Source organism: Ammospiza nelsoni, chromosome 25 (assembly GCF_027579445.1).
Source record: "Ammospiza nelsoni isolate bAmmNel1 chromosome 25, bAmmNel1.pri, whole genome shotgun sequence".
NCBI classification, from domain to species: domain Eukaryota; kingdom Metazoa; phylum Chordata; class Aves; order Passeriformes; family Passerellidae; genus Ammospiza; species Ammospiza nelsoni.
In genome coordinates this window covers 6,175,833-6,188,979 of record NC_080657.1, presented here as the reverse complement: position 1 = coordinate 6,188,979, position 13,147 = coordinate 6,175,833, and the positions used below count along the sequence as shown (strand labels likewise).

Genomic DNA, 13,147 nt, shown 5'->3' with positions numbered 1-13,147 from the left:
GTTAGGATTTTTCTCCTGAGAAGCCTCGGAAAAGAAATGCAAAAAATAATTATGTGTGGGATGTGGTCTGGGGATGGTTTACAACAGGTGCATCTTTGATTGCTTCATGTGGATTGTTTTTACTTGATGCCCAATCCCAGTCCAGCTGTGCTGGACTCTCTGGTCAGTCACAAGGTTTTATTATCGTTCCTTTCCAGCTTTCTGATGTCTCCTTTCTCTTTCTTTAGTATAGTTTTAGTATCTCATTTTCTTTTAATATAACAGATATAATAAAATAATAAATCAATCTTCTGAAACATGGAGTCAAGATTCTCATCTCTTCCCTCATCCTGGGGACCCTCAAACACCACCACAGGGATGCCCAGAGCCAGGAGCTGCTCTGCTCCTCACCCCACCAGGGAGGGGCTGGGGACACAGGGAGGGTGACACAGCTGGGACAGCTGATCCCAACTGATCCTTTTATAAAAGAGATTTTATCATTCATTTATCAAATCATCTGGATCAGATAAAAGAAGTTTGTCACAGCGAGGGTGGGCAGGGGCTGGGCTGGAATTGCCAGAGCAGCTGTGGCTGCCCCTGGAGCCCTGGCAGTGCCCAAGGCCAGGCTGGGCATTGGGGCTGGCAGCACCTGGCACAGTGGCAGGTGTCCCTGGATGGGATTTAAGATCCCTTCCAACCCAACCCACACTGGGATTCTGTGATATCCCAGCCCACCCAGCACCCAGAGCTGAGGGAACAGGGAAAGTGAGGGAGTTTGCAGGGATGTGTTCGGTCCTCACCAGTCCCTGTCACAGAGTGCCAGAGTTGGTCAGGCTGGAGGGACCCCAGGGTCACTGGTGGCACTCCCTGCTCCAGCAGGGCCATCCCAGAGCTCAGGGCACAGCACAGTGTCCCTGTGCCTCTGGAATGTCCCAGGGAGGAGACTCCAGCCCCTCTCTGGGCTCTGCTCAGGGCTGGCACTGCCCAGGGCAGTTCCTGGGCTCAGGCCCTGCCTGTGGCTCTGGGGCCATGGCTGGGCCTGGAGTGGCTCTGACCTCTGCACACAGGGACAGACACACAGGGACAGACAGACAGGGACACCAGGGCTGAGGGCTCCTCTCAGCTGGGGTTCCCCTTGAGGCTGAGCAGCCCCAGCTCCCTCAGCCTTTCTTGGCCAGGGAGATGCTCCAGTGACCCCACAGAGCCCAGCTTCCCTGGGAATGGATCCCTGACACCTCCCCTGGGCTGTGCTCCATCAATTCCTCCCTTAGCTTCACTCCCAGGCCCAGTTTTTCCTTTCCCCATTCAAATGTTCCAATTTTCACTTTTCCCCTTCTGATTCTCCCCTCATGGCACTGCAGGGAGTGAGAACCTGGAAGGGCTGAGCTTAGACCCCAGCAGTGATTCTTATTAATTGATTAATATGCTTAGACCTCAACAGTGATTATTATTAATTGATTAATGAACTTAGACCCCAGCAGTGATTATTATTAATTGATTAATTACTGAGCACGTACCTGAAGTCTTTGACGTCGGCGTCGATGCCGTTCTGGACAGGCAAACCATTGGATTTATCCATCACATCCCCCTCCTCCTTCAGATCTCCCAATTTATCTCCATCAAACGTGCCCTTGCTTTTCTTATCCCCTTTGTCATTCTCATCACTCTCTGCATCCCTTGGCCCCTGGGCAAAAGAGACATTGTTTTAATGAGGTGAGTTTTCAGATCAATTCTCCTGTTACCCCAAATGGTAACAAATCAAAGACACGTGTCACCAGAAAAGAAGTAAACATTCATTCCTACCAAAAATATCACTAAAAATGCAAAATATTCAATAATAATCAAAGAAATAAGGGAATTAGCTCTCACTCTTCCAAGAGGTGTTTCATCTCTTCAGGTTTCTTCATTTAGTAACTCAAGGTTTGCTTTTATAGGCTCTAAAAATCCCATCCCAAAATAAGTTTAAGGAATTCTCTTTCTAGATGGGACTTAAGCACTTCAAAATCAACACCAGCAAATGCTGCAGGGGCACAAAGTGAATCAGAGCCTCTCTGAAGTGCCTGGCTCAGTGTCAGACACAGCTCTTGACTGGACAAGTGTTTGAAAATCACCTCAGTTTTGGAGGCATCAACAGTGAATTCCAAAGCACAGCTCATTTAGAAACACTCAAATAAATCACTGCCTCAATCATTAGCCCCTGTAATCCTGAAGCACATTTCTCTGGGAGAAAAGGGGAAAAAAAAAGAGGGAAAAAAAGGATTTCTGTTCTGTTGAGCATTCCATGAGTGCTGTTACATCTGCAGCGTGTCTGCATTTTATTGCACTTGGGAGGAGAATAAAGGGTGGTGATGCCTGGGGCAGTGTTTTGAACAACAAAAGGGAGAGGAAAAACAACATAATTTACGATAAAAACCAGCAAGGGGCATATAAACATATTTATCAGAGGCAGCTTTGGTGCTGTCACAGGGACAGACATGCAAAGCCTGCCTTCCACTTGACTGCAGGGAGAAGTGCTGGGCACACAGCATTTGTGCCTCTACCCACTGAACCCTTTTCCCACACTCTCTGATTGGAGGGAGGGATTTTCCCCTTATATTCAGAGAAAAAAAATTGTTCTGAAAGCAAAAATCTTTTGGTGTTGCTTCTGAAAGAAAATAAAATTGTGTTTCCTTAATATTCCTTGGAAAAGCCACCTCTAAATCCAACCCCAAAAAAGGGGGTGCTCAGCAGTGACAGCTGTGTCACCAGTGTCACTCTGATTGTGGTGACACCCCTCCCTGGCCCCCAGCTGGGATAAACTGGCTCCTTGTCCTGAGTGCTCACATCCCAAAAATCCTCCTTGTCCTGAGTGCTCACATCCCAAAAATCCTCCCTGCTCTGAGTACTCACATCCCAAAAATCCTCCTTGTCCTGAATGCTCACATCCCAAAAATCCTCCTTGTCCTGAGTGCTCACATCCCAAAAATCCTCCTTGTCCTGAGTGCTCACATCCCAGAAATCCTCCCTGCTCTCCTTGTCCTGAGTGCTCACATCCCAAAAATCCTCCCTGCTCTGAGTGCTCACATCCCAAAAATCCTCCCTGCTCTGAGTGCTCACATCCCAAAAATCCTCCCTGCTCTCCCAGGGCTCCCCCAGCTCCTTGGGCAGCCTCACTGAGGGCCAGCAGCCCCAGCAGGGCTGAGGGCAGCAGCCAAAGGAGCTCTCCCACATTTCTGGAGCCCTTTTCCCATTCCAGGCTGGGTTTGATGTCAGCTCTCCCCACTTCCATGAACTGCAGGCTGTGTCCCTTCCTCACCCCACAAAAGGGGGGTGCCATTCCCCCTGGGAAACAACCTGCCCCAGCTGGGAAACACACCCAGCCACAAGCAGGAGCTCAGGGAAGGGTGCCTGACACCAATCTATTTGTCAGGGAGGTTTTATCCCAAAAAACAGCATGAGGAAAACCTCCAGGACAAGGATGAGCCCTATGCCATGACATTATCATCATGTGAAGGGTTTGGAGCTGGAATCCCATTTCTGGGATCAGCATCAATGTAGCCATGATATTTTCTGAAAAAATATATCCCTTTTTTTTTGGATTTTTTTCTCCTGAGAAGTTGAGAAGCCTCAGGAACAAAATGTAAACAATGATTATCTGCTGCTGTGGAATGCAACAGGTGCATCTGTGATTGGTCTCATGTGGTTGTTCCTAATTAATGGCCAATCACAGTCAGCTGGCTCAGACTGTCTGAGACACAAGCTTTTGTTATTCTATTCTTATTCTATTCTTATCCAGCCTTCTGATGAAATCTTTTATTATTTTAGTATAGTTTTAATGTAATATATATCATAAAATAATAAATCAGCCTTCTGAAACATGGAGTCAGATTCTCTTCTATTCCCTCATCCAAGAACACCATCACAGACCATGGCAGCCACAGGCTCAGGGCAGCTTTGTGGGACCTTTCCCAAGGATTAGCTGGGATGGGCTGGTTCTGCTGGGGGCTTTCCAAGGATCCAGGGAATCCAGCACCTTCCCATCTCCCACCCCACACCCCCAAGCCAAGGACTAAACCTGCCCTGTTTGAGGGAAGAGCTGAACTGAGAGCAAAGAGAGAAACCCCTGCCCTAGAAATGATTCCCAGCCAAGCCAAGCAGCAAAGGGAGGAAAGAACAGAGATGAGGCAATGAGACACTTACAAATGCTCCTTTCCTTAGGCAGGAGTCTCCAGGAGATGAGCTCAGCACGTACTCCACCATGCTGACCCCCAGCCCTCCGCTCTCCGAGCGTGGGGACAGCACTGAGTTCACTTCACTGTTCACATGGAAGCCCTGCCCAGGTCTTCTCTGCACCATAATTGGCTGGGAAACTGAGTGATCTGGAACAAAACATGGCAAACTCTCACAAGCACATCCAACTACTCAAAGGAGGCAAATTAAATCATTCAATATGTACTCCCCAGGGGCTGATTTGCACTCAGAAGTGCCAACTCTGTGATTCTGCTGGTGGCCATTTGTTAAACCAGGATGGCTTTCTCATTTTTTAAATACTACAACGTGTAAACCTGCAAGTGAGAGCTAGGTTGAAAATCTAAACTCATAAAATGTCAGAAATGTAAGACTAATTAAAGGTTGCAATTAAAAACCAAAGGTTTAGTTTTTAGTTTTAGTATAATTCTTGCATCAGCACAGTGAAAACAAGTTCTGGCTTGTCATTTAAAACATGATCCTGCTGCTCCACCAGCCCTGTGTCCTTTGTTGCACCAATTGTTGTGTTCATGTCAGGATCAGAGATTTTTTTGGCTGCTTTTTCCTCAAGGAAAGGTTTCTGAGGAGTTCATTTCTCCCTCCTCATCCTCCAGTCCTCCTGCACCAGCCCAGCCCTCTGAGGCTTTGAGATCCAACCAGGGCAGGCTCAGGGGCTCCAAACCCTGCTGGGATCTGCAAAAATCCCTGCCTGGGGAGGGGAGAGACCCCAAAAGGGGAGGGGAAAGGGGGGAAAGGGGGAGGGAAAAAGGGGGGGAAAAAGGGGGAGGGAAAAAGGAAGAGAAGGGGAAGAGAAGGGGAAGAAAAGGGGAAGAGAGGGGGAAGAGAAGGGGAAGAGAAGGGGGGAAAAGGGAGAAAAAGGGGGAAGAAAAAAGAGGGTGAGGGGGGGGAAATGGAGGGAAAATGGGGGCAACAATGGGGGAGGAACAATGGGGGGAAGAAAAGTGGGGAAAATGGGGGTAAGGGGGGAAAAGGGGGGGAAAAGGGGGGGATAGGGGAGGGAAAGAGGGGGAAAGGGGGGGGAAAGAGGGGAAAAGGGGAGGAAAGGGGGGAAAAAGGGGGGCATGGGGGGGAAAGAGGGGGGGAAAGGGGGGAAGGAAAGAGGGGGGAGAAAGAGGGGGAAAAGGGGAAAAAGGAAAAAAGGGGAAAAAGGGGGGGAAAGGGGGAAAAAAGGAGGAAAAGGAGAAAAAGGGGGGAAAAGGGGGGAAAAAGGGGGGAAAGGGGGGAAAAGAGGGAGGGATAAGAGGGGGGATAAAAGGGGAGGGAAAAAAGGAGAGAGAAAAAAGGGGAGGGAAGGAGGAAAAAAAGGGGAAAGGGGGAAAAGGGGGGGAAAAGTGTGGGGGAAAGGGGGAAAAGGGGGGGAAAAAGGGGGGAAAAAGGGGGGGGGAAAGGGGGTTCTCTGCTCCTGGCAGCAGGCAGGGAGTGAAAAGCAGCAGGGCTGGGAATTGCCAGGGGCTGGTGGGATGTGGAAGGACCACCAATACCCAAGGACATTGACACTGCAGCTTCCTCCTGAAGCAGGTGAAGGGAATTCCATCCTCTCACTGCTCCTGGCTGAATTCCTTTCCTTTCCCCACCAGTGTGGCCTCAGAGGGACTTGGGCTGGGGACATTTTTTGGGGATAAAGCTTCCAAAAAAGGGGAAAAGCCAGTTTTAACCCAGCACTGCTGCCCAACTCTGTGTCCCAGGAGGGGAAGGAAGGGCAGGACTGCAGCTTTGAGCTGGGCTGGCTTTGAAGGGTCTAAATCCACAACTTTGGGGAAGAGCAAAACCCCAAATCCACGTGGGAGGCCTGCAGTGCATCCTGTGGGCAGGGATGGAAAAGGGATGAGCCAAGGGAGATCCAGATCACCTGGATGGACTGAGGGGATTGTGGGGGTGAAAAGCTTCCAAAAAATGGGAAAAGTTGGTTTTAACCCAGCACTGCTGCCCCAGGAGTGGAAGGAAAGGCAAAACCCCAAATCCAGCAGTGAATCCTGCAGGAAGGATGGAGCCAGGGGGGATCCAGCCTCACCATCCCATGGGGGTTGCATAGACTGCAGGGATTGTAGGGGGAAAAGCTTCAAAAAAAAAAAGGGGGAAAAATTGATTTTAATCCAGCACTGCTGCCCAACTCCATGTTTCAGGAGTGGAAGGAAGGGCAGGACTAGAACTTTTAGATTTTAAAGGTTCTGAAAAGCCTTTAAAGGTCCTAAATCCTCAACTCTGAGGCAGAGGAGTGAAACCCCAAACCCAGCAGTGCAGTCTGTGGGCAGGGATGGAGCCAGGGAGGATCCAGCTGCACCATCCCATGGGGGTTTCATGGACTGGGGGAATTGTGGGGGGAAAAAACTTCTATAAAAAGGGAAAAGTTGGTTTTAATGCAGGACTGCTGCTCCAGGAGTGGAAGGAAGGGCAAAACCCCAAATCCAGCAGTGAATCCTGCGCGAAGGATGGAGCCAGGGTGGATCCAGCTGCACCATCCCATGGAGGGATTGTGGGGGCAAAAAGCTTTAAAGAAAGGGAGAAGTTGATTTTAATCCAGCACTGCTGCCCAACTCCATGTCCCAGGAGGAGAAGGAAGGGCAGGACTAGAACTTTTAGTTTTTTTAAATTCTGAAAAGCCTTTAAAGGTCCTAAATCCCCAACTCTGAGGCAGAGGAGTGACACCTCAAACCCAGCAGTGCAGTCTGTGGGCAGGGATGGAGCCAGGGAGGATCCAGCTGCACCATCCCATGGGGGTTTCATGGACTGGGGGAATTGTGGGGGGAAAAAACCTTCAAAAAATAAAAGGGGAAAAGTTGATTTTAACCCAGCACTGCTGCCCCAGGAGTGGAAGGAAAGGCAAAACCCCAAATCCAGCAGTGAACCCTGCACGAAGGATGGAGCCAGGGAGGATCCAGCCTCACCATCCCATGGGGGCTGCATGGACTGGGGGCTTTGGGAGCAGAGCCCTCAGGTGCTGCTCCCTTGTTTATTTTGGGGAGCCAAAGGGAAACTTCCAGACACTCAGAGCTGTGAGATGAGTGGGATCCAGCACAGGGAGGGATGAGAAGGGGCTGGGGGAGAAAATGCCAAGCCCAGCTGGTCCCAAAGCCTGGCCCAGCCCTAATCCCCCTCAGCCCCAGGCTGGGACAGGCAGCAGCACCCAAAACCCCCCAGGGCCCAGAGTGACCCAGCCAGGCACGTCGAGAGAAGCTCTGCCTCCTTTTCATGGCCATTTTTCCATGGAAATAATAAAACAAGGCCTTATCAGCAATGTAAAAATGGGTATTTTCATCAGGGAAAACCCCACACAACAGTGAGGTAATGCCATTTCCTGGGAGCTGTAAATGTCATTTCCTGGGAGCTGTAAATGTCATTTCCTGGGAGCTGTAATTGCAATTTCCTGGGAGCTGTAACTGCAATTTCCTGGAAGGTGTAATTGCCATTTCCTGGGAGCTGCAGGTTTTGGGAGCTGCACCAAACCCCAGCTGAGTTCCAGGAGCAGATTCATGACACAGAAACCATGGACAGAACAAATCAAAGGTCAGTATTTCAAACCCAGCACTTGCAGGTTGTTGTTTTGGTTTTTTTTTGTTTTTTTTTTTTTTTCCCTGAATATTCTCCCCCAAAGTTCAAAATCAGGGAGTCGCTGAGCCAAGAACAAAATCTTTGGCAGATAAAATCAATATTAATTCAAAATCTCCTTTTTTTTTCTTTTTAATCTGAATGTTGCTCTCCCATCAAGTCCAAAATCAGGGACAGTATCTGATGCAAGAACAAAATCTTTGGCAGATTTAACTCAACACTAATTCAAAACATTATTTTATTTTTTTTAACTGAATGATAGGTTTTGGTTGGTTGGTTTAGTATTTTAAAAATGAAGGGATTTCTTTTTTAATTCATCTTGTCCAAAACCTTTGTTCAAACTTTCAGCTGATCCATCCCAAGGCAGAAAACATCAGCAACTGGAATTCTCAGGGTAATTTAAGATTTTAAGCAGATGAACATGAATTTATACATTTTCACATTAGACAATGTTCTGATATCCATGGATATCCTAATTTTATCACAAAGTAGAGTGAGGTTTTCTATTTGTTTTTATTACATAAGCCAGCTGGGTTTTTAATTTAAAGCTGTGTCACCAGGCCATGGATTTGAGTAAATAAATTGCACATTTCTGTATTCAACCCCAACTAAATGAAGGAAATAATTGAGCTACCTGATGTTCCCCAAGCACTGTCTCTCCACTGATCTCCCAGAAATATCCCTTTTGGTCCATCTTTGCTGGAATCATCAGATTCCCAAAACTTTTTACCCGGCAACAGCTGCTGCAATTAAAAAAAAACAACACAAAACAAAAAAACAAACAAAAAAAAAAGAACAAAACAAAGCAAAGCATGATTAAAGTAAGTATAAAATGCAAACATAAACCCCATAAGCATCTCCTTTCTATCAGGTATCAACCATTAAACACAACTGAGATAATCAAATATTGAAATATTGACATTCCCAAAGCTAAAGGAACAATTGCATCTCCCCATTCCTGATGTTCCTCCCAGCTCCAGGAGCCCCCACACATCAGACACACTCACAGACACTCTGCAGCCTCTCTGCACTCACAGGGGAAATAAAGAGGGGAAAATATTGAGAGTTTTCCTGAGATCACGTGGGAATAAATTCCTGCCTGCCAATGGGAGCTGCTGCTGGAGGGACAGGGAATCAGGGATGGGAAAGCTCAGGGATTCCCACTTCTCCTTTTGCTGGGGAGACAGGAAATCAAGGATAGGAAAGCTTGGGAATTTCCATTTCTCCTTCTGCTGGAGGGACAGGAAAGCTCAGGAATTCCCATTTCTCCTTATGCTGGAGGGACAGGAAATCGGGGACAGGAAAGCTCAGGAGCTCCCATTTCTCCTTCTGCTGGAGGGACAGGAAATCAGGGATAGGAAAACCCAGTCATTTTCATTTCTCCTTCTGCTGGAGGGACAGGAAATCAGGGATAGAAAAACCTCAGGAGGTCCCATTTCTCCTTATGCTGGAGGGACAGGAAATCAAGGATAGGAAAGCTCAGGAGTTCCCATTTCTCCTTTTGCTCGGGGGACAGGAAAGCTCAGGAATTCCCATTTCTCCTTCTGTTGGAGGGACAGAAAATCAGGGATAAGAAAGCTCAGAATCCCCACTACTCCTTATGCTGGAGGGACAAGAAAGCTCAGTAACTCCCATTTCTCCTTCTGCTGGGGACTCTGGAGCTGCAGGGGTTCTTTGGAAACACTGATGGGAGGGAGGGCAGCACCTGCCACGTGTGGAATGGGACAGAGGCACCCTGAGCTCGGATAGACCAGGAAAAGCTCCTGGGAATGGGACAGAAGCACCCTGAGCTGGGATAGACCAGGAAAAGCTCCTGGGAATGGCACAGAGGCACCCTGAGCTGGGACAGCCCAGGGGTGCTGGCTCTGGAGGTGACAGAGAGAACAGCTGCTCTGGGATTTCCATCCCAGCCCCTGCCCACCCTGCCAGGGAACAATTCCCAATTCCCAATCTCCCATCCAGCCCTGCCCTCTGGCACTGGCAGCCATTCCCTGCCTCCTGTCCCTCCATCCCTCTCCTGACCCTTCCTCCTGTTCTTTAGGGGATTTAGGAACAGCTTCACCAGGGATCACCTCCACACCGGGAATTTCCAGCCCTGAGGTGACAAGGGGACAATATCCCAGGAAATCCTCTGGATGGGATGGATGGAATTCCCAGCAAATTAACCATGAAATGAGCCCTGCCTCAAGCTGGGATAAAACTCAAGGCACTGAAGATGAAAAGAACCTGAATGTGCCTGAAATTACCGTGGAACAAACAAGAATCATCAGCCCTGGGGATCTCCCCTCTGGATCAGGAGTGCTGATAAATCCTGATTGCTATCTGTTTCAATACCCTGACTGATAGCAAATTAAATATCCTGATAACCACTTCAATATCTTGATTTGATATCAAATTCCATCCCCTGATTGATATCAAATTCAATATCCAGACTGATACCAACTCCTGCTGATAACTCCAGCAGCAGAAGTGCAGATCTAAGGCTGAACTTGAGGAGTAAATCAGCTGCTGGATGCAGAGGAAGCAGCAAGAATTGATTTCACAGCTCTCCTGAGCTGGTTTAAAGCACAATCACAAAGTTGTGCTCTCCTTTCCTCCCCAACTCAACAAAGCTGTTTGTTTACAAAACCAATCAGTCTGCAGTGATTCCAGGCAGGATTTCTCCTCACACCCTCAGCATGTTTCAGGCTGCTCCAGGATAAAAGCAGGGACCCTGCCCCATGCTCCCCTTCCTGCCATCCCAAAATAACCCCAATGGGAGGGCAGGGGGCTGCCATGAACAACAATCATTCCCAAACACAGCTGAACCTGCTCCTCCATCTGCACCAGGAGGGGGGGACAAGCCAAGGCACTGCTCTCCAGTATTTATAAACACCAGCACACCTCAGGTGTCCTGCAAATTCTTTTAAGCTTCTGTCATTCCCATACTTCTTCAAACACAGCTATTTTTATTCCTGCTCCTGCCACAGTGCAGAAATAACAACTCTGCTCATGGCACTGCAAGGAATTTTGAACAGAAAGCAGCACAAACTGATTCAACTGAATTTTAGCTGCAATTAAACACTTCCTATTTCCCCTGACAACACCTCACAGTGCAGGACACAAAATGTTCTGCAGCCACAGCTCAAAATCAATGAATCCCAGAATGGTTTGGATGGGAAGGACCTTAAATCCCCTCCAGTGCCACCCCTGCCATGGCAAGGACTCCTCCCACTGTGCCAGGTGCTCCAGCCTGGCCTTGGGCACTGCCAGGGCTCCAGGGGCAGCCACAGCTGCTCTGGGCACCCTGGCACAGCCCAAACCTCTCTAACCAGGCCTTGCCAGCCTACAAACCCCCTGTGGCAAATGGCACTGGGGGCACCTGGAACCAGCCAGGCAATCATTCTTTCCTTTCCTTTCTCCATTTGCTGCAATGGGTTTTGGTGCTGGTTTCCATCCTTGGTTCAGGAATGTGAATGCCAGAGTGGTTTGGGTGGGAAGGGATCTTCAATGGCAGCTGATTGCAGCCCAGGGACACCTGCCACTGTGCCAGGTGCTGCCAGCCCCAATGCCCAGCCTGGCCTTGGGCACTGCCAGGGCTCCAGGGGCAGCCACAGCTGCTCTGGCAATTCCAGCCCAGCCCCTGCCCACCCTGCCAGGGAACAATTCCCAGTTCCCAAGATCCCATCCAGCCCTGCCCTCTGGCACTGGCAGCCATTCCCTGCCTCCTGTCCCTCCATCCTTATCCCCAGTCCCTCTCCTGTATCCCTGGAAAGAAAATCATGGAATTGCTAAGGTTGGAAATTATTGTTCTGCTCATTCTTTTCCTGCCTCTGCCCTGTCCTGCAGGGCCCAAACCCCTCTCATCCTTTATTTCGACTTGGGAAGAAATCCCTCCCTGGCAGGGTGGGCAGGGGCTGGGCTGGAATTGCCAGAGCAGCTGTGGCTGCCCCTGGAGCCCTGGCAGTGCCCAAGGCCAGGCTGGACATTGGCACAGTGGGAGGTGTCCCTGGGGTGGCACTGGGTGGGCTCTGAGACCCCTCCCCACCCACAGCACTCTGGGATTCTCCAGCACACCCAGGGCTGCACCAGCATTTCCTGCTGGAGAGGGATCTGCAGCTAATCCAGCCCTGCCCTCTCTGCCCTGCTCTCCTCTACACCTTTCCTAAGGAAAACAAAACCTTTACCTGCAGAACTGCACCCCAACACCTTCTGAATTTTGCAGTGAATCACACCCAAGGGTCACAAAACATTTTCATTCTCACTGTGTTCTGCACAAACCCCAGCCCTGTCCCCTCCAGTTTAACCTTTCCCCTCCAGAAGCACCAAATTTCCAACTGGAACTTCTGCATCAGCAGAAACAAACAGAGGAGAGAATTTCACCTCACACTGAGATTCCAGATATCAGGGAAACCCCAAATCCAGTATTAACAGATGCTAACAGGGGAGGGGGCTTTGTTCTGTCAAGTGCTGCTCCAACTAACACAGAGCATTAGCAAGCAGCAATCAGCTGCAATTATGCAACAGGCTGCTAAGATAATGAATTTTTCCTCAGGGAAAGTTGTCAGTTGCAAGGGAAGAAAGAAAAAAAAAAAAGGGTATTTCAAGTGACTCTCATGCAGTTGTGCAGGTTGGACATTTCAAAAGAACAAGCAGTGGTTTAGAATCAGAGTGGTTTATTCATTCCCTGGTTTTTATTAAAATTGACCCTATCCAGTATGAAAATAATCCTGCTAAGCCCTCTTACAAAGGACTTACCAGTTAGGCCAATATTCAATTTGGCAGAGCAGGGAGGAGGGGAGGACTTACCCATCATCAACAAAAGCAATTCTTCCAGCAGCCAGGGCACAGAGATCCCACTGAGATGGGATTATGAATTAGACAAATTAAGAAAACTGATCCCCTTCAGACAAAGCAAATATTAAGATAAAAGCAGCCATCTGTGCAGCGCAGAGCTGGCTGGGTTTGTCTGCAGCAACAGGTAGGGAAGGCAGAGAGGGTGTTCAAGATGTGTGCAGGTCCTGCTTTGTACTGCAGATGTTATCAGCAGCTCGGGCAGGGAGGGGAGCACCTGGCAGCAGTGCCAGCTGTGCCAGCCCTGCAAGGGGAGGAGAGAACCCAGCAGCAGTGCCAGCCCTGCACTGCCCTGCACATCCCTGGCACTGCCCCAGGACAGCCCCTGGCACTGCCCTGCAAGGAACTGGCATTCCCTGCCTGCTCTGAGACTCACACTGCTCACAGCTCTGGGGACAGAACAGGAAAGGGAGCACAGGATTGGGAATGTCTGACCATTCCTTCTGCTCCATCTGCTCCCAGCCCTGCCCTGAGCTTTCCTGAAGTGCCAGGGGAGCTGCTGTTGCACCATCACCAGCCTTGCTCTACTGTTCCCATTTCC

General features: G+C 49.3%; 1 protein-coding gene across 2 annotated transcripts in view; it reads right to left on the bottom strand.

Annotated features, from left to right (window-relative positions):
* The window catches only part of PUM1 (pumilio RNA binding family member 1), a 101,827-nt gene that overhangs the window by 61,644 nt on the left and 27,036 nt on the right, over positions 1-13,147 (bottom strand). For both annotated transcript variants that reach the window (XM_059488651.1, XM_059488652.1), the window contains exons 4-6: positions 8,408-8,516; positions 4,159-4,337; positions 1,497-1,663 (exon numbers count right to left, since the gene is read on the bottom strand). In XM_059488651.1, the coding sequence (XP_059344634.1) occupies positions 1,497-1,663; positions 4,159-4,337; positions 8,408-8,516 (455 nt within the window). The remainder of the gene's footprint in view (positions 1-1,496; positions 1,664-4,158; positions 4,338-8,407; positions 8,517-13,147) is intronic.